The 24,496-nt window shown below is 47.9% G+C and overlaps 1 protein-coding gene across 3 annotated transcripts in view; it reads right to left on the reverse strand.

The window, feature by feature from the left end:
• Positions 1 to 20,455: 20,455 nt before the first annotated feature.
• The window catches only part of F8 (coagulation factor VIII), a 77,221-nt gene continuing 73,180 nt past the window's right edge, over positions 20,456 to 24,496 (reverse strand). For all 3 annotated transcript variants that reach the window (XM_073360566.2, XM_073360565.2, XM_073360567.2), the window contains one exon: positions 20,456 to 22,505. In XM_073360566.2, coding sequence (XP_073216667.2) covers positions 22,350 to 22,505 — 156 coding nt within the window. In that variant the 3' untranslated portion in view covers positions 20,456 to 22,349. The remainder of the gene's footprint in view (positions 22,506 to 24,496) is intronic.

Below are 24,496 nucleotides of genomic sequence, written 5' to 3' on the forward strand. Positions count from 1 at the left end.
CCCTCCATGCGATCCCTGAAGATCAAAAGGTGACCACTGTGGTTGCAAAATTGACTGGCAGAGCCCTGGACATATTCAATAAGATGCCTATTGATGATGCTTCAAACTATGGTAAATTTAAGGAACTGGTTTTGAAACAGTTTCAGGTTACACCTGAAACCTACAGGCTTAAATTCAGGAGTCTTAAGAGGGGATCTGGATTGAATAACGTGGCTTATGTAAATGAAATGAGAGATTTGGTAGATAAGTGGGTGAGGGGGGAAAGGCATTACAAGCTTAGAAGGAATGTGTGATTTGGTTACTCAGGAACAATTCCTAAATATGTGCAGTGATGATGTAAAACAGTATTTGTGGGACAAAGATGGGTGAATTAGCTGGGTTTGCAGACTCTTATGAGCAATCACAAGCTGCAATTAAACACAAACCACTGGCAGAGGGGTGCAGGGTTGGGGGAAAGCAGAATCACCGTTTTACGCCTGGGGAAAAGGAGGCTGGGTATTCACGTCCCCATTCCCCTGTTACTCGTCCCAAGACTCCTAGACAAGCAGAGGAGCCCAAGAGGTGTTACCATTGTAAGTCCACTGAGCACCTGAGGAATAAGTGTCCCTTGCTGAGTGGAAACAGGCAGCAAGTAACACATGAAGCTGCTGCTTCTAAGAGCCCAGCTGCTGCCTCTTTCCACACAGGATTTATAAAGCTTGCTTCCACACAACCAAGCAGTGAGCATATGCGTGCTGGTAAACTGAATGGTAACAAGCTTCTTGGATTGAGGGACACAGGGGCCGAGATTTCTATGGTCAGGAGGGACCTGATCCAGGAGAAGGATTTATTGCCAGGGAAACTGGCAGAATTGGAGCTGGTAGGGGGTCACAAAGTCCTTGCCCCTTTAGCTAAAGTACACATGCAAACTAGGGATTTGCAGGCTGAGCTGACAGTTGCAACAGTGGCACACAATTCTGCACCGTTTCTACTGGGGAATGATTTCTTTAATGTGGTAGAATCTGTCCCAGGGTTGGTTAGCAGTGAGCAGGAATCTTGGCTAAAAGCCACGGGGCTGGGGGGGAAAGTCACATGGATTGCTGGGGATTAGGAGGGTGTCTCTTCAGTAGTAGTAAAGAATGCAGCTTTGGGGGCAGGGATGGTTGTGGACAGTTCCTGTAGCCCGGGAGCTCAAGGCAAGTTCCAGAGGGAGGGGCTGCACAAAGCCAGCTCCTGTCCCTTAATCATCTCCCCAGGGGAGGGGGATGCACCACCTTGTAGCAGGGGGGCCACACCAGCCGCTGACTGCCAGGAAGTTGCAGGTCAGCAGGGGGCAGGGCCTGCACTGGGGTGCACAGAGACATGTCCTGAAGGTGGAGTTTGGGGTCCTAGTGACCGCTGCGGTGGGAACAGACCCCAAGGACTCTGTAGCCCGAAGCAAGCCCAACCTGAGTGAAAGGGGGGGAATTTTGCTGGCCAGTGAAGGGTCTGTCATAGCTGGTAGCTGTGAGTCCTTTTGGGGGACACAGGAATGGCTGACCGAGAGGGAAACCCAGATGGAAGGTGAAGGGGGGGTCGGAGAGTCTGCCCACCTTTTTTAGGGAGGATCTTTCCCAGGAGGAGGGTGAAGAATCTGTATTTAAAATGTCAGACCCCTCTCCTGTGGATCAGGTTTAAGGGAAGACTGGGGGTCAGATCTCTCGGAAGGGGGTGACCCCCCAGCTAACCTTTTGGGAACAGAAAGTGGGGTGCCCAAAGGAGTCTTACCAATCCAAAGCACCCCACTGAAAGATGTTGTTCTTGCTACGCTTGTAAGAGGTAAAACTGTCTTTTCAAGGCAGGAGGGAAAAAAATCTCTGTATGGGTGAAACTTCACAGGGAGTGGGGTCCAGCCCAGAGAAATTCCAGAGGGAGGGGCCGAGGGCAGGCGTAATTGCAGTGCACCCTTTCCTTGCCATAGCCTCAAACCCAGGCCTGAATTAAAAGCCTTCTTCAAAGAGACAGAAGAATCTGCATCAGAGTGCCTACCGGGGCACAAAGAAATGGGAAATGCAGTAGACACTAAATGAGGGCGAACAATTTATGAGTTTACCCTGTATAAGCTTTATACAGGGTAAAATGGATTTGTTTGGGCATCTGAGTGTTAAAGACAGGAATACTTCTTAAGCTGCTTTCAGTTTAAGCCTACAGATGTTAGGGGATGTGGTTCAGACCTGGGTCTGGGTTTGCAGCAGTCTAGCGGGTCTGGTACAAACCAGGCAGGGCACTGAAGTCCCAAGCTGGGAGGGCAGGGAAAGCAGAGGCAGAAGTAGTCTTGGCACATCAATTGGCAGCCCCAAGGGGGTTTCTGTGATCCAACCCATCACAGGGAGGTCTGTGGTTCCTGGGGGAATTCATTCCACAGTCTGACCAGCCCCCCAAGAAAGCTCTCTCCCGCACAGATGAACTTAACCGTTGTTGTTGAGAGTTCCATTGTGCCAGAGCTGTGGTTCTCATACTTATTTGATCACACCCCCCTTCTTTGAGTCTGTAGTCGTTTATGCCCCTCCCACAACACAAGTACATATACTGGTGCCCAGTTCTGAAGGCAGAGCGGATAGCAGCGATGGCTGGCTAGGCACCCAGCTCTGAAGGTAGCACCACCTCCAGCAGCAAGGCAGAAGTCAGGGTGACATGATATGGCATTGCTACCCTGACTTCTGTGCTGCTGCTGGTGGCGGCACTGCCTTCAAAGCCAGGCACCCGGCCAGCAGTCACCACTCTCCTAAAGCTTCTTTAGGTCCTGGGGTCGGTCCTGGGGCCGGTTTTGTTCAATATCTTCATAAATGATCTGGAGGATGGTGTAGATTGCACTCTCAGCAAATTTGCGGATGATACTAAACTGGGAGGAGTGGTAGATACGCTGGAGGGGAGGGATAGGATACAGAGGGACCTAGACAAATTGGAGGATTGGGCCAAAAGAAATCTGATGAGGTTCAATAAGGATAAGTGCAGGGTCCCGCACTTAGGATGGAAGAACCCAATGCACCGCTACAGACTAGGGGCCGAATGGCTAGGCAGCAGTTCTGCGGAAAAGGACCTAGGGGTGACAGTAGACGAGAAGCTGGATATGAGTCAGCAGTGTGCCCTTGTTGCCAAGAAGGCCAATGGCATTTTGGGATGTATAAGTAGGGGCATAGCGAGCAGATCGAGGGACGTGATCGTTCCCCTCTATTCGACATTGGTGAGGCCTCATCTGGAGTACTGTGTCCAGTTTTGGGCCCCACACTACAAGAAGGATGTGGATAAATTGGAGAGAGTCCAGCGAAGGGCAACAAAAATGATTAGGGGTCTAGAACACATGACTTATGAGGAGAGGCTGAGGGAGCTGGGATTGTTTAGTCTGCAGAAAAGAAGAATGAGGGGGGATTTGATAGCTGCTTTCAACTACCTGAAAGGGGGTTCCAAAGAGGATGGCTCTAGACTGTTCTCAATGGTAGCAGATGACAGAACGAGGAGTAATGGTCTCAAGTTGCAGTGGGGGAGGTTTAGATTGGCTATTAGGAAAAACTTTTTCACTAGGAGGGTGGTGAAACACTGGAATGCATTACCTAGGGAGGTGGTAGAATCTCCTTCCTTAGAGGTTTTTAAGGTCAGGCTTGACAAAGCCCTGGCTGGGATGATTTAACTGGGAATTGGTCCTGCTTCGAGCAGGGGGTTGGACTAGATGACCTTCTGGGGTCCCTTCCAACCCTGATATTCTATGATTCTCATGCCCTGCAGGGGGGCGTGCCCCCAGTCTGAGAACCTCTGTAGAGGAATGAAGCTGTCAACCATGTCAACCCAGAGCTCTAGACAAGAGGAAGCTAGTCTTTTCTTCCAAGAGAAGACTACCTGATTTTTATACAACCATCAGCCCTACAGTATTGGGGCACAGAGGGAGGATGTGTAATATGCCCTGAGCACGAGGCTATGCGCACACTTACGTGATGCAGCAGAGAAGGAGCATGATCCCCAAGGCAAAAGGGAAGGCATACAGAGCTGCCCGGGGGAAGGATCCACGGATGTGGGTCCAGAGATCATCCATGTAGTCTGCCAGCCAGGACCTGCGGACTCCTGCAGAGGTGACACATTCTAGTCAGCAAAAGGAGCAATGTGCTGGAGGGATAGAATAAAAAATCTGCTACAGGGATGTCCTTCGTTAAAAGCACCACAGGGGAAGAAGGTATGTGGCATCTGATCCTCTACATGCATTTCTGTCTGTGGGAGAGCCAATAAAGTATTACATTGGCGAGTCCCTGCTGCCTCCCCACATGCCCAGCCAGTTATATCGCCCACCTTGTCTCTCCATAGCCCAGAGAGTGAGGAATGGATAGCTCTGAGGACTGGTGATGGAATATAGCACCTGTCTGTGCTCCCAGTGAACACAGTTGACCTCCATGGGAACAGGATAGGGCCCAGGGCAATTTGCATCTCTAGGTCGCTTTTCTCAATGCAGACCAGGCTGGTAGTGCCCACCTGATGGCTTGTTAGTAGCCTACATGAAACAAGCTGGTTGCCTGGTAATATAAGAAGGTTCTAACTTGGTACAGTAGAACCTATAGACACATTCTCCTGACATCTGTGAAGCAATAGAGATCCAGATCCCGTGTGTCTTTTCTTGGCAGACTCCTGGGTCCCAGAGTCACATGAGGATTGGACCCTGGGCTGAACATAGATACTTGGGAGAAGGTGGGTTCTATCTCATTAGGTTTTTGGAACCTGAAAGGTAGGTTTGGGGAAAGCTGAAACAGCCTGAATAGCCTTCAGAAAGACTGGAACATCTCTAAGGGCTCATCTGCCTGGGGACACTCAGGAAAGTTAATTCAAATTAATTTTTAAAGTCAATGAGTTAAACTTCATTAAAACTCTCTCATTCAGAATTAACGTGGCTTTAATTTGGTTTAATTTAATTCTGTGAATTAAGCAAAATGGAATTAAAGTCACTTCAATTCTGAATGAGAGAGTCTACACAGGAATTTAATGCAGTTTAACTAATCCACTTTAAATCCACACCTTTAGGTAATTCAGATTAACTTTCCTGAGTGTTCCCATGTAGACAGACCCCAATATTAATTGTTAAATGTTTGAGTTTTCTGATAGTTATTTGAACAGAGACCAAGAGGACCCATTTTAACTGACCCAAGGAGTTTCAGTCTTAGTGAGATTTTTCATAAAAGTAGACTTAGAAAAGGACCAATAAATCAGAATTTATTCTGAAGCATGAATAGTATAATAATTCAGTTCCTGTTCCATTTGCCCCTGTTAAACACTATGAGCTATGTAGGATCAACTATTAGAACTAAGAATACACTTATCTCTTCACTTGCCTCACCTTTCTGTCCTTTGACATTGTAAGGCACAAGAGCTCGAGGAGGAGATAAGTCTAGTGTCAGTGCCCTCGATGCTTTGTATAAAAGTAAAAAATAATCTGCAATCAGAGAGACAACCCCGAGCCCTTCCTACAAAGGAAATGGAGGGTCATTTGGTGGCAGGGTAAACAAATCATATTCTGCCCTCTTGAAACATCCACGTACCCCTTTGGCACGGGAGCGGGGTGGAGGAACTAGCTATGACAGTTTCATCACACATCCCCCTCCCAGTTGGCACTAACCTTCCCCCTTGGCAGCAGTTTTAGCAGAGTGACCAAGAACTGAATGGGTCATGGTGACTGAACTCCTCTCTTGTCTCTAAAACTGGGTTCCTCCTAGGCCCAAGTTGGGGTACATAGCTAGGGCCAGTGCTGTAGATGCTCTTAGGGATACACAGAGAATTTTTAGGTTTCAGAGTAACAGCCGTGTTAGTCTGTATTCGCAAAAAGAAAAGGAGTACTTGTGGCACCTTAGAGACTAACCAATTTATTAGAGCTGTAGCTCACGAAAGCTCATGCTCAAATAAATTGGTTAGTCTCTAAGGTGCCACAAGTACTCCTTTTCTTTTAGAGAATTTATAGTTTCAGGGCTGCAAATCCTATCCATTTCTCCAGCACTGAACTGACTCCAAGGGAATAATAAGCCTCACATCCATCCTGTACCTCACCCTGCAGATTCCAGACACCAGGAGAGAGGTTTAAAAATATGTCATCTACGAGCATTACCAATGGATCTGGCAGTACCATTCTCTACTTCCACCCCATTGAGCTGGAGGCATGGGGCCTGTCTCTCTTTAGCTGCTGCTTTTGCTACTTACGTTGGATTTCCTGGCCTGGGTCTCCTCTCTCTCCCACAGCAAAGGGGTAAACTTTCCCCTTCTGCCAAGCCAGAAGTCTTCCTGGGACTGGTTTCTGGGCTCCCCACTCTCTGATCCTGAAGAGGTGCCTGCGTGGATGGGAGATGGCCTCAGGCTTGGAGGTGGGCTGGTAGCAGGAGGCAGAGGCAATCAGCCAGACCAGCAGAGGAAACACAGCCTTGTGCAACAGCAGTGCCATGGCTTCTTCCTGCCAGGGGACTTCTCACAGGGCTGGATTCTCCTCACCTGGTTCCACCTGGCCCCTCACACGCTTGCCCTTGCCCTAGTCTTGATCTTTAGGGATCCTTTGACCACAAGAAGACTGAAAAGTGTAAAAGGGGTTAGGGACTTGTCAGTTACTAAGGGGAAAATTTCCCAGACCAATTCCCTTTATTACAGCAGAAAAATTTGTATGAACCCAACATGCTGATGAGTAACTGTCCACACAGGGCCTGATCCAAAGCCCGGTGATGTCAATGGGAACCTTTCCACTGATTTCAGTGGCCTTTGGAACAGGCCCAAATAATGCACAACTGTGCCGTAGTGCCTGTTTGGATGTGCTCATGCAGGCTTAAGTGGATGCAAATTGCAGCCCACATTTGAAAGTAGTCTCTTAATTCTCTAGCCAGTCAGACGGGCTCTTAAGTGTATTTCTTGCTAGAAAGAGCATCTCACTCAGAAAGATTCTGAATTTATAAATATAGAGGCAAGGCCTGAGCTATAAAGCTGGGATTCCAACATCCCCATCATTTGAGGAAGTCTGGATCCAGGATGATCCATGGAATCACACTTTGTCATCTGATTGCAGGCATAGCTAGGAACTGTGCTGTTATGAGCACTTATTATAAAGACTCTCTTGTGCATCCCTAGGAGAAGCAGGGCTGTTTGGATTTCATGCTTCCCTTATCCTAATAGTGCATGAGACAGGCTCATAACAATGAAAAGGCTGCCGTGGGAGCCTACAAATGCAGAGAGCAAACTACAATCCTGCAGCTAACCACGGTATAAACAGCAGGGAAGAGGAGAATTACTCTGAAATATGAAGAGAACCATTTAGGATCATAGCCAAGATAGAAAAGACCCTATTGAATCAGCGAGTCCACACCCCTGCCAGAGGCAAATGGAGTCCCCCAACAGAGAATATATCTGATATTAAATTGACACTGCATCTGAGCATTACAAATATTCCTGGGGGACATAGATTGCCATACAACAGCAGTGTGTCCTCTTTACCCTGTCCCCCACAAGCTTCAGATCCTGCACGGAAGATACAACTGACAATGACTTCTCAGATATCTGACACTCATGGGGGCATTAAATACGTTCAGACAGCATGGGGGATCTTCAGTGTAATTAATAGCCCTCTGATTCAGCCCATGCAAGAAGAAGGCTGATCATGTAGTTAAAGTACTGGGCTGGGTTCAATTCCTGGCTCTGCCATAGGCTTGGATAGGTCACTTTGTCTCTCTCTGCCATGGTTCCCCACCCCCTGTAAAGCAGAGATAATAGCACTGCCCCACCTGATGGAGGTTTTGTGAGAATGAATACTTGGGAGGGGCTCAGATGGGGCTTGTAAGTACCTGAATACATGTAATAATAATAATCCTGAGCTCTTCTATAGCGCTTTTCAGCTGTACTCTACACAGGAGGGCAATGCCATAATCCCTGTTTTACAGAAAAGGAAACTGAGGCACGGAGTGGGGACATGATTTGCCCAAGTTCACACAGCAGATCAGTGTAGGTGGGAATTGACCCCAGCTCCTAGTTCAGTGCCCTATACACTAGGCTACACTGCCCCCTCCCTCTGGGTTGTTTCCCATTTTTGGGTCTGGTCCTGTATTTTGTAAAAACATAAGACTAGCCAAACTGGGTCAGACCAACGGTCCATCTAACCCAGTGTCCTGTCTTCCAACAGTGGCCAATGCCAGGTGCTTCAGAGGGAATGAACAGAAGAGGTAATCATCAAGTGATCGATTTTATGCAGCATGGGATTCATTCTGACAATAACAAATTGTTGCTAATTAATGTTAACTGTCCCCTTATATCAGTCTCCCATATCTGTTTTCATAGAATTGGTGTTGAGAACCCACTGTTACAGCAGCAGGGTTTGACATTACCAGTATCAAGAGTCTCCCCTGGACAGTGTGCTTCCTGCTCATGCACAGGGTTGAAAAGAGCAGCACGTTTTGGATTGAAAAGTAATTCCCTTTTGGGATATAGCAGGAAGGACCTTGGGGGTGGGTTATGCCTTCCTGGGAGTATTGAGGGTCTGTCTGTTAGGATCAGATAAGTGTCCCTCACCTGGTCAATTTCCTGGGCCTGCGGGGCCCCTGGATGTACCCCATGTGCTCAATATCAGGGGCTCCCAGAGATGGCTGGGTCTGGATTCTGCTGTTTCTAGAGTCCCATTATTTGCCCTGATTCTCTTGTCATTTGCCATTTTATTTGGGGGAAAAAGCCCTTTTTAGCCAGCATTTTGACACTGTAACAAATGTTTATTCTGGTGCCTTTCAGTGTGGGGGAAATATTTTTCTTTTTAAATGCTTTAAGAAATTAAAATGTATCTAGGGACAGGAATAGAAGTCCAAAGCAAAGACACCCACAAAAACGTCACTGGCCTCTTGGCAGGATCCAGGGTAGCCTGTACATAAGCAATAGACAGGGTAGTTCTGTGTCACATGAGTGACTCTGTGACCCAGATCCTCAAGCTGTGGCTGTTGCAGCTCAAGAGGTGGTTGCAAAGGTGGTCTTTGCGCTCTCCCAATCCTGGGCTAGCTGTGTTGACAAGCCAATTCCCTGGCATAATTTAGAATAGCCTGAAGGCAGTTGTAAACGATACAGGGTGTACAAAATACCTCTTACGCCCCCTGTGCTGACAGGTACGAGTAGGGGTGATGTAGGAGCCAATATACCAGCTCTATGCCACTGATGAGCCCTATGTGATACTCCTGTGGACCCAAAATCCACCAGCAGTGTAGCACAAAGCAGCAAAGGGTTTGGGTTTGCTGTTTGGAACCAAGTTACTCACATGGATACCTGAAGTCTAAGCAAGATCAGCCACAAGAAAAAAGGAGAGAGTGAGAAGAGAGGAAGAAAAGGCAGAAAGACAGAGAGAGGCTAGAAAAGAGGAAAATGGATAACCTGAGGTATGGCTTTGTGGGGGAGGGGGATGAAACCATCAGTGAGATATCTCAGAGAAGCTTCCGGGTGATGGATAATCCCTCCATGCTGTTTCTTGAAAGAATGACCAGGGTTTATTTCATAACACAGTTTATCAGACTCCCCTGACCCTAAACTGAGTAGGTTTCAGTAATCTTGAGATGCTATTGCAGGAAAGATCCTCTATCCCCAAATCAACCTAATTGCACTGTTAGCACTTGCTACCAGTTTACATCATGCAAGCACTTTGGGTCAGATCCTCAGCTGGTGTAAACTGTGTGGCACCATTCTACTGAAGGCAACAAAGCTACGACAATTTACATTAGCTGAGGATCGGGCCCTTTAACTCTGCAGAACCTTTGAATTCTTGTTTCGAGATGACATGGGGGCCGGGGATTTGGGGAGCTCTGACTCATGGCAAGGGGAAACCAGCTCTTGTTTCCATTCCCAAGAAGAAGATACATTTAACAAGACCGTTCTGGAAACTAGTCCAGGAGCCTGTCAGGCTTTACAAATCCACCGCCCACAATCCAGCACTCCACAGCCATTACTGCGTCACATGACTTCTGGGCAGCTGGAGTTGCCGCAAGGGACTTGTGACTTTGCCCACGGACTGCAGGTTTAGTGTAGTTTCCCTGTTCATACCCTGGTGCCTGGAATTTCAAGGCTGGCTTCATACTTTGGGAACACTCCAGCTTGGACACTTTCTGGGTTGACCTTCTGTCCAATTGATTGATTCTTTTAAATCTCTTTATCACTATATTTTAAAAACTCAGCATCTGGGATTAGGGCAGCGAGTCGCAACTCCTGCTTTGAGCAGGATGAATTGAAGCTGGTGAGAGAGCACCACCATCCTTTCAATGCATCTCACTAGCCCTGCAGCCCAAGAGACCCTGGCCTCGCAAAGGAGAGGCAGATACAAAAGAGAGGCTCTGGGATGTGCCAGTGGTGGAGGCTGGTGCGATTGAGTGGATTGGTCCATTCTCCACAGGTGCCCCTGATTATACCCCCCTTGCACCTTTATTCTGGCCACTGCCACCTTCTAAGCCAAGACCAACCATTTTGGCCTCCTGACCCCTTTCCTGCTGATTTTACCAATGCCAAGGAAGCTGCAGTGACTATATGGAATAGGGAGCCCAGGCCCTAGTCTAACAGCTTCAGAACACAGCTGGCAAGGGCAGGCTTATCATTGGAGGAGGTACCTGTCACTGTAGGCCACACCTCCCAGGGGACCCAACCCCCCTTTCCCCACAGGGTGGCTTAGTATGACAGGAACTACAGAGCTGCCTAGCCATCTGGTCCATCTCTCTGCCAATGCAAGATGGATCTCTGCAGGGCATGTCAGATGGCACCCCGGGTTTCTTTGGCACTAGCTTGTGAGCTGCTGGTTGATATGAGGAGGGTGGTCCATCATGAAATGGTATCATGGAGCAAAAATCACTGAGTGGTGCAGTGGCCCTAGCCAGCTGTGTTCTGACACTGAGTGAGTTGGAGTACCTAGATTCAGTGTATATCCTGCAGCTGCTCTGGGTTCTGGAAAGATCACCTTGGAAAGGGACATTGTTTGGTCTGTTCCTAAAATAAAAGATAAGATCAGCTTGCAAGCCACTGAGAGACAGACTGTTCCGAGCCCTGGGAATCCTTAGGTTTCCAGCCCTGAGTTTGAAGTGCTCTTTGTTTCCCCTAATGAGGGCAATGACCCTGTTAAGATCCACGTCACCAGCCACACAGGCAGGAGTTCCTTGCTCTGATGAGCATGAGGAGCCGTCCTTCAGTCTGGTCACTCTGTTCCTGTGAGCAGGTTGTTATTGTGATGATGCAGTTGGACTGAAGGGTAATCGGATCTCCTACTCTGGGCAATAAGTCACTGCAGCGGCCAACGAGGAGGGGATCCTCTGGCCACTCACATACAGCAATGCAGCACCACCTGGTGGCATTATGTTTGAATCCTCCTGTCAGCTGAAGTGTCAGATATTGGCTGCTGCTGAATGTGGATTACCAGGGGGATGCACTGATGGCCTATGCGATGGCACATCCTTCATGCCTATTGAAACGCACAGGAATCCTGCCCTGTGCAGCACTGTAAAAGCAGGATGCTTGTGTGTTTCGATCCACAGCTGACCGCTCCAAGTGTTAGGGCACAGAGAATGGGTGTTCCATGTGCCTCCACCAGCTGGCAGGCCTAGTCTTCAGGCCTGTCGTCCTTGTTAGGGTACCTAGGACCCACTGAAGATACTCTTTCACTGTCCTGCTGCCTTGTGCCATTGAGCTAGCACTGCTGTAGGGATGCATTTCTCACTGTCTATTACAGCCCAGCTAGTCACCCAGTGGCACGGAGAGACATTCCTCCACTGAGACCAACCTGCTTCAGGCTTCGTGTTGCTTTCCTCCAAGGGAGTGGTTGTCCTGGCTGGCCAGCAATGTCTCGGAATCTCGCTACACCGCCCATGCAAAGAGCTGTTATTACAGTCCCCAGGAAAATCACTGTCCCACACATACACAGGCACGCACATCTGTATCTGCACATGCATATACAGACACACTCCAGAATGTCAAGGCTGTATTTCTCATCTTTTACCAGAGCAATACAACGGTGCCACATTACAGAGCAAGGACTGAGATCCTCTTGCTGTCAGGCCATCAGGTCCGTAAAACGGTTTTTGTATAGAGCAAATTACCAGGTACTCACTGTCAGAGGCAGCCCTAGGGCAGTGAGGCCAAACCCCGGGGGAACAAACCAGGCTGCTGGTTCCAGATGATGGCCAAACTGCAGAGTGCCAGCCCCAGAGGACATGCTCGTGCGTGTGTGCACACGCACACACCTGATCACATCTGATCTCGGAGTCTTCCATTCTGGGTTCTAAAGCTGCCACGTGGAACTCTGCTGTTTTTATGACATCACCCCCGCCCCCCTTCTCTTCACCACACCTGCCTTGGTTAAAGAAGATTGAAACAAACGGGGGAGCTCTCATGTCACTATCCAGCTGTGGGGGGAGGGAGTTGAGTTGACCCCCCCCCCCATACACACATCAGTCAAGAGGGGGTTAAGGATCAGCCCCCACCCAAGCATCTATGAGGCTTGTCAGACCCCAACAAGGGTCTATGAAAGGGAGGAATGCAACAAATTGGGGTGCCACCCAAACCAGACTGGGGCACTGTGTTGTTATTAGCTGGTGTATGGTGTGCATGCACCGCTTGCTTCAGCCCTCTGAGGACGAAGATGGGCTGGGCTGTTATTGCTGTTGAGACCCTGTTTAGCCACCCAGGAGAGTGGGAGCCGCAACAGCCTGCAGTGCTGAAAGCCTGCTCCCATCTCCTATGCATGAGGCAAGGACCGTGGAACTAGTTTTCTTTTGTCTGGCCTGCTTGCCATCCCCTGGCAGGCGGCAGGCCTGCTTACATGACACCAATGGAAGGGGGCACCTCAGAACCGCACCAGAGAACTATGTAGGAGGTGAGCCAGGCGCCCACCCTCACCCAAATGGCCAGCCTGAGGCCTAATGTGACAGGGAGCTGCAAGCCAGGGAGAAGAGGGGGAGCTCCCCCTCCATCTCGCTGCCCTGTACTCTCACCCCTGCACCCCCTTCATCCCGAATCCTTGGCAGCTGGACAGAGTCTGCAGTGATCCCCAAAGAGCAGGCTGATTATGGAAGCTTAGCTGGTGAACCATCACCTGTCTCCCCTGAATCACTGCATTTGGTTAAGGGAGGCTGGGTGCTTTTCCACACGGTGGATCACTTTTCGAGAGAGAGGGACCCACTTCCCTCCCCAACGCCTCAACATTAGCTCATCTAATCTCATTAGGTTCCTATCGCTGCAGCCTCTATCCTCTGCCAGACTCTCTAAACGTTTCACGCTCTGACCTGCCGGAATGCAGCAGACCCTGGGCCTCAAGCTGGATGGTATTTAAAAGGGGAGAGAAGTCTTTTTAGGCTTCTCAGTGAAACAGATATTTTCACCAAAAATGAAAGTCCACTTTTGTAAAAAATTGTTGGTGTAAAGGAACTTGTTTCTGGTTTTGTGATTTCTCTCCTGCCCCCCACATACAGCTTTTAGTTTTTCAACAAAAATCTAAAAAATTGCAAAGAAATTTTTCAAACAAAACCCACATTTTTGACATTTTTTGCAGCGGGGAAAAAATGATTTTCTGACTAGTTCTAGTGCAGCGCACTCTGAATGCCCATTGGAGCTGATGAGAATCATAGAATCATAGAATATCAGGGTTGGAAGGGACCTCAGGAGGTCATCTAGTCCAACCCCCTGCTCAAAAGCAGGACCAATCCCCAATTAAATCATCCCAGCCAGGGCTTTGTCAAGCCTGACCCTAAAAACTTCTAAGGAAGGAGATTCCACCACCTCCCGAGGCAACGCATTCCAGTGTTTCACCACCCTCCTTGTAAAAAAGTTTTTCCTAATATCCAACCTAAACCTCCCCCACTGCAACTTGAGACCATTACTCCTTGTCCTGTCCTCTTCTACCACTGAGAATAGTCTAGAAGCATCCTCTCTGGAACCACCTCTCAGGTAGTTGAAAGTAACTATCAAATCCCCCCTCATTCTTCTCTTCTGCAGACTAAACAATCCCAGTTCCCTCAGCCTCTCCTTATAAGTCATGTGTTCCAGACCCCTAATCATTTTTGTTGCCCTTCGCTGGACTCTCTCCAATTTATCCACATCCTTCTTGTAGTGTGGGGCCCAAAACTGGACACAGTACTCCAGATGAGGCCTCACCAATGTCGAATAGAGGGGGACGATCACGTCCCTCCATCTGCTCGCTATGCCCCTACTTATACATCCCAAAATGCCATTGGCCTTCTTGGCAACAAGGGCACACTGCTGACTCATATCCAGCTTCTCGTCCACTGTCACCCCTAGGTCCTTTTCCGCAGAACTACTGCCTAGCCATTCGGTCCCTAGTCTGTAGCTGTGCATTGGGTTCTTCCGTCCTAAGTGCAGGACCCTGCACTTATCCTTATTGAACCTCATCAGATTTCCTTTGGCCCAATCCTCCAATTTGTCTAGGTCCCTCTGTATCCTATCCCTGCCCTCCAGCAGAGAAATGTGCACTGTCTAACCCCTGAATCAACCCTGGTATAAGAAGAAATAAGGTCATCTGGGATCAGTCAATCAAGGACCCATGAAGCAAATTCGGAGTCAGCATCCTCATCAGAGGAGCGCTCTGCTTCAATATTTCCACTCTAAGTCGACTGGTGACTAAAAATATTTTCAGGTTTCAGAGTAGCAGCCGTGTTAGTCTGTATTCGCAAAAAGAAAAGGAGTACTTGTGGCACCTTAGAGACTAACCAGTTTATTTGAGCATAAGCTTTTGTGAGCTACAGCTCACTTCATCAGATGCATAAAGTGGAAAATACAGTGAGGAGATTTATATACACATAGACCATGCAAAAATGGATGTTTACCATACACATTGTAAGGAGAGTGATCACTTAAGATGAGCTATTACCAACAGGAGTGTCGGGTGGGGGGAGAGAAAACCTTTTGAAGTGATAATCAAGGTGGGCCATTTCCAGCACATTTCCAGGAGTTAACAAGAAAGTCTGAGGAACAGTGTGGGGGGGTGTGTGGAGGAGGTGTGTGGAGGGGAAAGGAATAAACAAGGGGAAATAGTTTTACTTTGTATAATGTCTCAACCACTCCCAGTCTCTATTCAAGCCTAAGTTAATTGTATCCAATTTGCAAATTGATTCCAATTCAGCAGTCTCTCGTTGGAGTCTGTTTTCGAAGTTTTTTTGTTGAAGAATAGTCACTTTTAGATCAGAAATCGAGTGACCAGAGAGATTGAAGTGTTCTCCGACTGGTTTATGAATGTTATAATTCTTGACATCTGATTTGTGTCCATTTATTCTTTTACGTAGAGACTGTCCAGTTTGACCAACGTACATGGCAGAGGGGCATTGCTGGCACATGATGGCATATATCACATTGGTGGATGTGCAGGTGAACGAGCCTCTGATAGTGTGGTTGATGTGATTAGGCCCTATGATGGTGTCCCCTGAATAGATATGTGGACACAGTTGGCAATGGGCTTTGTTGCAAGGATAGGTTCCTGGGTTAGTGGTTCTCTTGTGTGGTATGTGGTTGCTGGTGAGTATTTGCTTCAGGTTGGGGGGCTGTCTGTAGGCAAGGACTGGCCTGTCTCCCAAGATTTGTGAGAATGATGGGTCATCCTTCAGGATAGGTTGTAGATCCTTGATAATGCGTTGGAGAGGTTTTAGTTGGGGGCTGAAGGTGATGGCTAGTGGCGTTCTGTTATTTTCTTTGTTGGGCCTGTCCTGTAGGTAAAAAAGTACTGAAGGTAAAAAATCCATTACAATCTACATACCACACAGACTATGCTGACAACTTGTGCCACACGCTCTCAAAGAAACTGCGGAACCACCTGGTCAACATCCTCTACAGCAAACAGGGAAAGATTAAGAATGAGCTCTCAAAACTGGATACTCTCATAAAAAACCAACCTTCCACACAAACTTCCTCGTGGCTGGACTTTACTAAAACTAGACAAGCCATTTACAACACACACTTTGCTTCTCTACAAAAGAAAAAGGACACTAAATTATCTAAACTACTACATGCCACAAGGGGCCACAGCAATGGTTCCCTTAACCGACCTAGCAATATTGTTAATCTATCCAACTATACTCTTAGCCCAGCAGAAGAATCTGTCCAATCTCGGGGCCTCTCCTTCTGCCCCTCCACCCCCACGAACATGATACAGTTCTGTGGTGACCTAGAATTCTATTTTCGACGTCTCTGACTCAAGGAATATTTCCAACACACCTCTGAACAACATACTAATCCACATAGACCTTCCTACCAGCATTACAAAAAGAAGGATTCTAGGTGGACTCCTCCTGAAGGTCAAAACAGCATACTGGACTTCTACATAGACTGCTTCCACCAACATGCACGGGCTGAAATTGTGGAAAAGCAGCATCACTTGCCCCATAACCTCAGCCGTGCAGAACACAATGCCATCCACAGCCTTAGAAACAACTCTGACATCATAATCAAAAAGGCTGACAAAGGAGGTGCTGTTGTCATCATGAATAGGTTGGAATATGAACAAGAGGCTGCTCGGCAGCTCTCCAACACCACTTTCTACAAGCCATTACCCTCTGATCCCACTGAGGGTTACCAAAAGAAACTACAGCATTTGCTCAAGAAACTCCCTGAAAAAGCACAAGAACAAATCCGCAAAGACACACCGCAGGAACCCTGACCTGGGGTATTCTATCTGCTACCCAAGATCCATAAACCTGGAAATCCTGGGCGCCCCATCATCTCAGGCATTGGCACCCTGACAGCAGGATTATCTGGCTATGTAGTCTCCCTCCTCAGGCCTTACGCTACCAGCACTCCCTGCTATCTTTGAGACACCACTGACTTCCTGAGGAAACTACAATCCATCGGTGATCTTCCTGAAAACACCATCCTGGCCACTATGGATGTAGAAGCCCTCTACACCAACATTCCACACAAAGATGGACTACAAGCCGTCAGGAACACTATCCCCGATAATGTCATGGCTAACCTGGTGGCTGAACTTTGTGACTTTGTCCTCACCCATAACTATTTCACATTTGGGGTCAATGTATACCTTCAAATCAGTGGCACTGCTATGGGTACCTGCATGGCCCCACAGTATGCCAACATTTTTATGGCTGACTTAGAACAACGCTTCCTCAGCTCTCATCCCTAATGCCCCTACTCTACTTGCGCTATATTGATGACATCTTCATCATCTGGACCCATGAAAAAAAGCCCTTGAGGAATTCCACCATGATTTCAACAATTTCCATCCCACCATCAACCTCAGCCTGGTCCAGTCCACACAAGAGATCCACTTCCTGGACACTACAGTGCTAATAAGCGATGGTCACATAAACACCACCCTATACCGGAAACCTACTGACCGTTATTCCTACCTACATGCCTCCAGCTTTCACCCAGACCACACCACATGATCCATTGTCTACAGCCAAGCTCTACGATACAACCGCATTTGCTCCAACCCCTCAGACAGAGACAAACACCTACAAGATCTCTATCAAGCATTCTTACAAGTACAATACCCACCTGCTGAAGTGAAAAAACAGATTGACAGAGCCAGAAGAGTACCCAGAAGCCACCTACTACAGGACAGGCCTAACAAAGAAAATAACAGAACGCCACTAGCCGTCACCTTCAGCCCCCAACTAAAACCTCTCCAGCGCATTATCAGGGATCTACAACCTATCCTGAAGGACGACCCCACACTCTCACAAATCTTGGGAGGCAGGCCAGCCCTTGCCTACAGACAGCCCCCCAACCTGAAGCAAATACTCACCAGCAATCACATACCACACAACAGAACCCCTAACCCAGGAACCTATCCTTGCAACAAAGCCCATTGCCAACTGTGTCCACATATCTATTCAGGGGACACCATCATAGGGCCTAATCACATCAACCACACTATCAGAGGCTCGTTCACCTGCACATCCACCAATGTGATATATGCCATCATGTGCCAGCAATGCCCCTCTGCCATGTACGTTGGTCAAACTGGACAGTCTCTACGTAAAAGAATAAATGGACACAAATCAGATGTCAAGAATTATAACATTCATAAACCAGTTGGAGAACACTTCAATCTCTCTGGTCACTCGATTTCTGATCTAAAAGTGACTATTCTTCAACAAAAAAACTTCGAAAACAGACTCCAACGAGAGACTGCTGAATTGGAATCAATTTGCAAATTGGATACAATTAACTTAGGCTTGAATAGAGACTGGGAGTGGTTGAGTCATTATACAAAGTAAAACTATTTCCCCTTGTTTATTCCTTCCCTCCCCCACCCCCCGCACTGTTCCTCAGACTTTCTTGTTAACTCCTGGAAATGTGCTGGAAATGGCCCATAGAATCATAGAATATCAGGGTTGGAAGGGACCTCAGGAGGTCATCTAGTCCAACCCCCTGCTCAAAGCAGGACCAGTCCGCAATTAAATCATCCCAGCCAGGGCTTTGTCAAGCCTGACCTTAAAAACTTCTAAGGAAGGAGATTCTTCCACCTCCCTAGGTAACGCATTCCAATGTTTCACCACCCTCCTAGTGAAAAAGTTTTTCCTAATATCCAACCTAAACCTCCCCCACTGCAACTTGAGACCATTACTCCTTGTCCTGTCCTCTTCTACCACTGAGAATAGTCTAGAACCATCCTCTCTGGAACCACCTCTCAGGTAGTTGTAAGCAGCTATCAAATCCCCCCTCATTCTTCTCTTCTGCAGACTAAACAATCCCAGTTCCCTCAGCCTCTCCCAATAAGTCATGTGTTCCAGACCCCTAATCATTTTTGTTGCCCTTCGCTGGACTCTCTCCAATTTATCCACATCCTTCTTGTAGTGTGGGGCCCAAAACTGGACACAGTACTCCAGACGAGGCCTCACCAATGTCGAATAGAGGGGGACGATCACGTCCCTCGATCTGCTCACTATGCCCCTACTTATACATCCCAAAATGACATTGGCCTTCTTGGCAACAAGGGCACACTGCTGACTCATATCCAGCTTCTCGTCCACTGTCACCCCTAGGTCCTTTTCCGCAGAACTGCTGCCTAGCCATTCGGTCCCTAGTCTGTAGCGGTGCATTGGGTTCTTCCGTCCTAAGTGCAGGACCCTGCACTTATCCTTATTGAACCTCATCAGATTTCTTTTGGCCCAATCCTCCAATTTGTCTAGGTCCCTCTTTATCCTTTCCCTGCCCTCCAGCGTATCTACCACTCCTTCTAGTTTAGTATCATCTGCAAATTTGCTGAGAGTGCAATCCACATTATCCTCCAGATCATTTATGAAGATATTGAACAAAACCGGCCCCAGGACCGACCCCTGGGGCATTCCACTTGACACCGGCTGCCAACTAGACATGGAGCCATTGATCACTACCCATTGAGCCCGACAATCTAGCCAACTTTCTACCCACCTTATAGTGCATTCATCCAGCCCATACTTCTTTAACTTGCTGACAAGAATACTGTGGGAGACCGTGTCAAAAGCTTTGCTAAAGTCAAGAAACAATACATCCAGTGCTTTCCCTTCATCCACAAAACCAGTAATCTCATCATAGAAGGCGATTAGATTAGTCAGGCATGACCTTCCCTTGGTGAATCCATGCTGACTGTTCCTGATCACTTTCCTCTCATGTAAGTGCTTCAGGATTGATTCTTTGAGGACCTGCTCCATGATTTTTCCGGGGACTGAGGTGAGGCTGACTGGCCTGTAGTTCCCAGGATCCTCCTTCTTCCCTTTTTTAAAGATTGGCACTACATTAGCCTTTTTCCAGTCATCTGGGATTTCCCCCGTTCGCCACGAGTTTTCAAAGATAATGGCCAATGGCTCTGGAATCACAGCCGCCAATTCCTTTAGCACTCTCGGATGCAACTCGTCCGGCCCCATGGACTTGTGCGTGTCCAGTTTTTCTAAATAGTCCCTAACCACCTTTTTCTCCTCTGAGGGCTAGCCATCTACTCCCCATGCTGTGATGTCCAGTGCAGCAGTCTGGGAGCTGACCTTGTTAGTGAAGACAGAGGCAAAAAAAGCATTGAGTACATTAGCTTTTTCCACATCCTCTGTCACTAGGTTGGCTCCCTCATTCAGCTTGATTATCACTTCAAAAGGTTATCCCACATTGATTATCATTTCAAAAGGTTTTCTCTCCCGCCCCACCCCACTCTCCTGCTGGTAATAGCTCATCTTAAGTGATCACTCTCCTTACAATGTGTATGGTAAACATCCATTTTTTGCATGGTCTGTGTGTATATAAATCTCCTCACTGTATTTTCCACTTTATGCATCTGATGAAGTGAGCTATAGCTCACGAAAGCTTATGCTCAAATAAACTGGTTAGTCTCTAAGGTGCCACAAGTCTTCCTTTTCTTTTCTTTTTAAAAATATTTTGCTGCTAAACTTTACTTGGGGGTGAGAGCTTTTATGTGGTCTGCATTGCTGGCATTGGCTTCCAGTAGCGAGCACTTGGATTGGTTGCAAACCCTGAAAGCAAGCACAGTGCCATCTGGCTGGAGTCTGGACTTTATTAGGATTACATCAGTAAGATCGATTTTATTTTTGTTCAGTTCAATTTAAACAATGTCTGCACAGTTTGGGGATTTGGTAATTGTAACACCCCAACAAAATGTGCTGGGGGAAGAAGTGAAAAGGTCATTGTAGGTGGGCACCCATCTGAAAACACCAGAACCCACACCAGGACCATAATACTGAGGGGTCCATGCCTGCTCTTTGACTGGCTGTGCTCCAGAGGTGGGATCAGTCCGTCTCTGTGCCTGTCACAGGCTCGCAGTGTTTGACTGAAATACTCCACCCTGGAGACCCTGCTGGGAAAGGGTTAATTGTGTTCTCCTGAGTCTCCAAGGCAGGTAACTCATTACCCCACTTGGCTATAAGGGAGGTAGGACGGGCCCTCTGGGGACCAAGGATCTGGGGTGTAGGCTGAGTAGTCAAGAAGGAGGAGCCTTAGGAGAAGCCAAGCCAGGGGAGAAGGTTTGAGCTGAACATTATCTTATTGTGGCCTTGTTAATAAAGCCAACTATCAGGACGCGGCGAGTTTGGATTCTACACAGTGTGTGGCCAGTGTCTATAGTGCAGCCTGGGAAAGGGACTGAATCACAGCCTGGCAGTCTAGTCTAATCATAGAGCTCCAAGCATTGTTGTTTCTAATATGCTGGCAGCAGACACTAGCATAAGCCGAGATGGGCCCAAGTCCTGCGGTTTGGATCCAGGCCCAGTCTACCTAAAGTTAATGGGAAAGCAGCCACTGGGTTCAGCCAAAGCAGAGAAAGAGCATAACAGCCAAATCCAGCTCCCACTCCAGATTCCCCTAACGTATGGGGCTCAGTGTGAAGAAGCAATCTGGGCTAGATGGCCTTACTGTAAAATGTCCCCAACCTCCAATGGCCCCTGGCCTGACAGAGTCTCTGGGTGGGGGTGGGTATGTGTGTGCGACAGGAAGTATCCTTGTTTGTGACAATCTGAGAGCCTGCCTGGGCTGCACTCTACATGGTGTCGGCATGAGGGGCCAAAGTCCCATAGCAGGCTACCGAGAGCACAGAAAGGGAGAAAAGCCCCAGGAGGAGGAGGGTTTGCTCCAGGAGATGACTGCCAACAAGAGAGCAACTTGCTGAAGACAGAATGGTGGCACTGGGCCATGACAGTGCAGGAGCACTATTGACTCAGCAAAGGAAGGGAAACAAAAGGGCATGTGGGGCAAATCCCACAGCCCTGAGTCAGGCTGCATGGCTGCTGGCTTCAGGCATTGCACCAAGCTAGCACAGCCCCAGCCTGGACTCTGGCAGGGGCCACTGGGTGCGTTGAACCCCAGCTGATTGCAAAATGTGGCCCTTGGGCGATGTTCTTATCTCTCCCTCCAGACCACACCCTCCATCACTTGTGCTGGGGCCATAGCCAGGGCCAGGTCACTGAGAGTTTATGGAAAATAACGAAGCAGATCTCAGTGGCTAATTAATTATTAGCTGCTATGAATGCTGACTCTAAGCCCCATGGGGATTTCAAGGCTGGCTGAGCTGGGGAAGACAGGGGTGGGGGGTGGCAGCAGATGTTTGCTGGAAAATTACTGTTTAATTATTTAGTGCTATGTTCCGATTATATGGCACACAGTATATGAGAAAGACAGGGGAAGGGCAGGCGACCCATAAACCTTTGCAGGCCCCTTTCTTCCGACCACTTGGAGTGCTCTGTGCCACATTCCCAACCCAGCTAGTGTAAATGCATAAAACTCCACGGAAGTGAATGGTGCTGCTTCTGCTTAGACCTGCAGTGAATGTGGCCCTTCATATGGGCTTTGGAAGATCTTCCTCTTTGGATCGCTCCAGGCTTGGTGATGGTTCAGTGTCCAGCCAAAGCTAGGTCCTTTAATCCAAAGCTATCAGCCCATCAGTATGTTTGCTGGGCGTCGCAGCCTAAGAATTCCATCCTCAGGGCAATGTGGTTTTGCCACCGGCGGGGGTGTATCCTTAGATACCGGGCAAAGAGCGGAGGATCCAGGGAGTTCACCACGGTGCTGAAGTGATTTTGGTTGCCCTTGAAGATCTGAAAGGAGGAAGAAATAGTTGGCACTTTCTCTGCTCTGCCATGTCAGGGCTGCTCACTCCCCCAGTGGGGAAAGATTCAGAGATTCATCCCAGGAACCAGCCCCTGGATGTCAGTGGAGTTACTCTAGGTGGGAATCTCACTCAGCTGGGGGTAGGACAATGCTAAGGAAGGCGATCCCTGTATCTGAAGGGCACAGGAGGGGACTTATTTCAGGTGGTGCAAGCAGAGGATATACCTGGGAGGAGTGGGAAGAAAGGAAGCAAAGGAAGATAACAGCGGAGGGGGAGGGTTCTAAACAACAGGGTCTATCAGATTGCAGCAGAGATTCCCAAGGAAAGGGGTAGAAGCTTCATCACTTGGGAAATTTAAAAATAAACAGGACAAAGATCTGGAGAATAAACTAGAGGAATCAATTCTGCACTGGCTTGGGTGCAGACAGCTAATTGCTCTAATAGGCTTTCTCTATCTTTCTGTTACAGCCCAGGTCTACTATATGGGGAGGCAGTGTATGGGGTGGTGTTTAACATCTTTATTAATGACCTGGATGTAGGTATGGAGAGCATACTGATGAAATGTGCAGATGACTCAAAGCTGGGGGGCGGATGCCAACACTTTTGAGGATAGAGCTAAAATTCAGAGGGATCTTGATAAATTGGAGAATTGGGCTATAGACAACAAAATGAAATTCAACAAAGACAAATGGAAGGTGCTGCACTTAGGGAAAAAAAGCCAAATGTACAGATACAGAACGGTGAATAACTGGCTTGGCAGCAGCACTGCTGAGAAAGATCTGGGAGCTGTGATGTATCACAACCTCAACATAAGTCAGCAATGCAATGCTGTTACAAAAAAAGCAAATGCAATTTTAGGTTGCATTAACAGAGGCATAGCATGCAAGTCACGGGAGGTGACAGTACCGCTCTACTCGGCGCTGGTTAGGCCTCAGCTGGAGTACTGTGTCCAGTTTTGGTCACCAATGTATAGAAAGAAAAGGAGTACTTGTGGCACCTTAGAGACTAACACATTTATTTGAGCATAAGCTTTCGCGAGCTACAGCTCACTTCATTGGCTGTAGCTCACGAAAGCTTAGGCTTAAATAAATTGGTTAGTCTCTAAGGTGCCACAAGTACTCCTTTTCTTTTTGCGAATACAGACTAACACGGCTGCTGCTCTGAAATGTATAGAAAGGATTTAGTGAAACTGGAAGGGATTCAGAGGTGAGCGACAAAGATAATCAAAGGGATGGAATGTAAGCTGTATGAGCACAGGCTGCAGGAACTGCATATGTTTAGTTTGGAAGAGAAGAGATTGCGGGGGGGAAGTGATAGCGGTCTTCAAATATTTGAAAGCTGCCATTAAAAAGATGGAGAAAATTTGTTCTCTCTTGCCATAGAGGGCAGGACAAGAGGCAACGGGTTCAAACTACAGCACAGCAGATTTAGATTAAGTCTCAGGAGAAACTCCCTAGCTGTAAGAACAGTAGGACAATGGAACAGACTCCTCGGGAGGTTGTGGAAGCTCTTTCATTGGAGGTTTTCAAAAGAAGGCTGGATACTCTTGAATGGGTCAGACACAACAAATCCTGCATCGTGGTAGGGGGTTAGATCAGATGGCCCCTGCAGTCCCTCCTAACCCTCTGGGTCTATGATTCTATGATTCTTATACACAGAGGGAATACACATACTAATAGACTGTTGCTGTATCATGAGTTCTTCCCATCTCCCAGCTGCTGCAGTACACACGGTAATCAGTTCTCCTCCATTATCCCCATCCCCCAGGGCCATTGCACAGTCAGGATTTTACAAAGCCCCTTATTCTGGCCTGCAGGTTTCTAATTTGTGGGTGATGTGTGTTTTCAACAAGTCCCTGTACTTTGCTTTCTGACGGACCAGGTGGCACAAGGGCTGATGCAGTTACAAGCAGGGCTGATGGAATTCTGCGCCATTGCAAGGCTTCATAATGGAGCAAGCACCAATGGGCACAATGGC

The sequence above is a fragment of the Lepidochelys kempii genome, chromosome 9, assembly GCF_965140285.1.
Source record: "Lepidochelys kempii isolate rLepKem1 chromosome 9, rLepKem1.hap1, whole genome shotgun sequence".
NCBI classification, from domain to species: Eukaryota; Metazoa; Chordata; order Testudines; family Cheloniidae; genus Lepidochelys; species Lepidochelys kempii.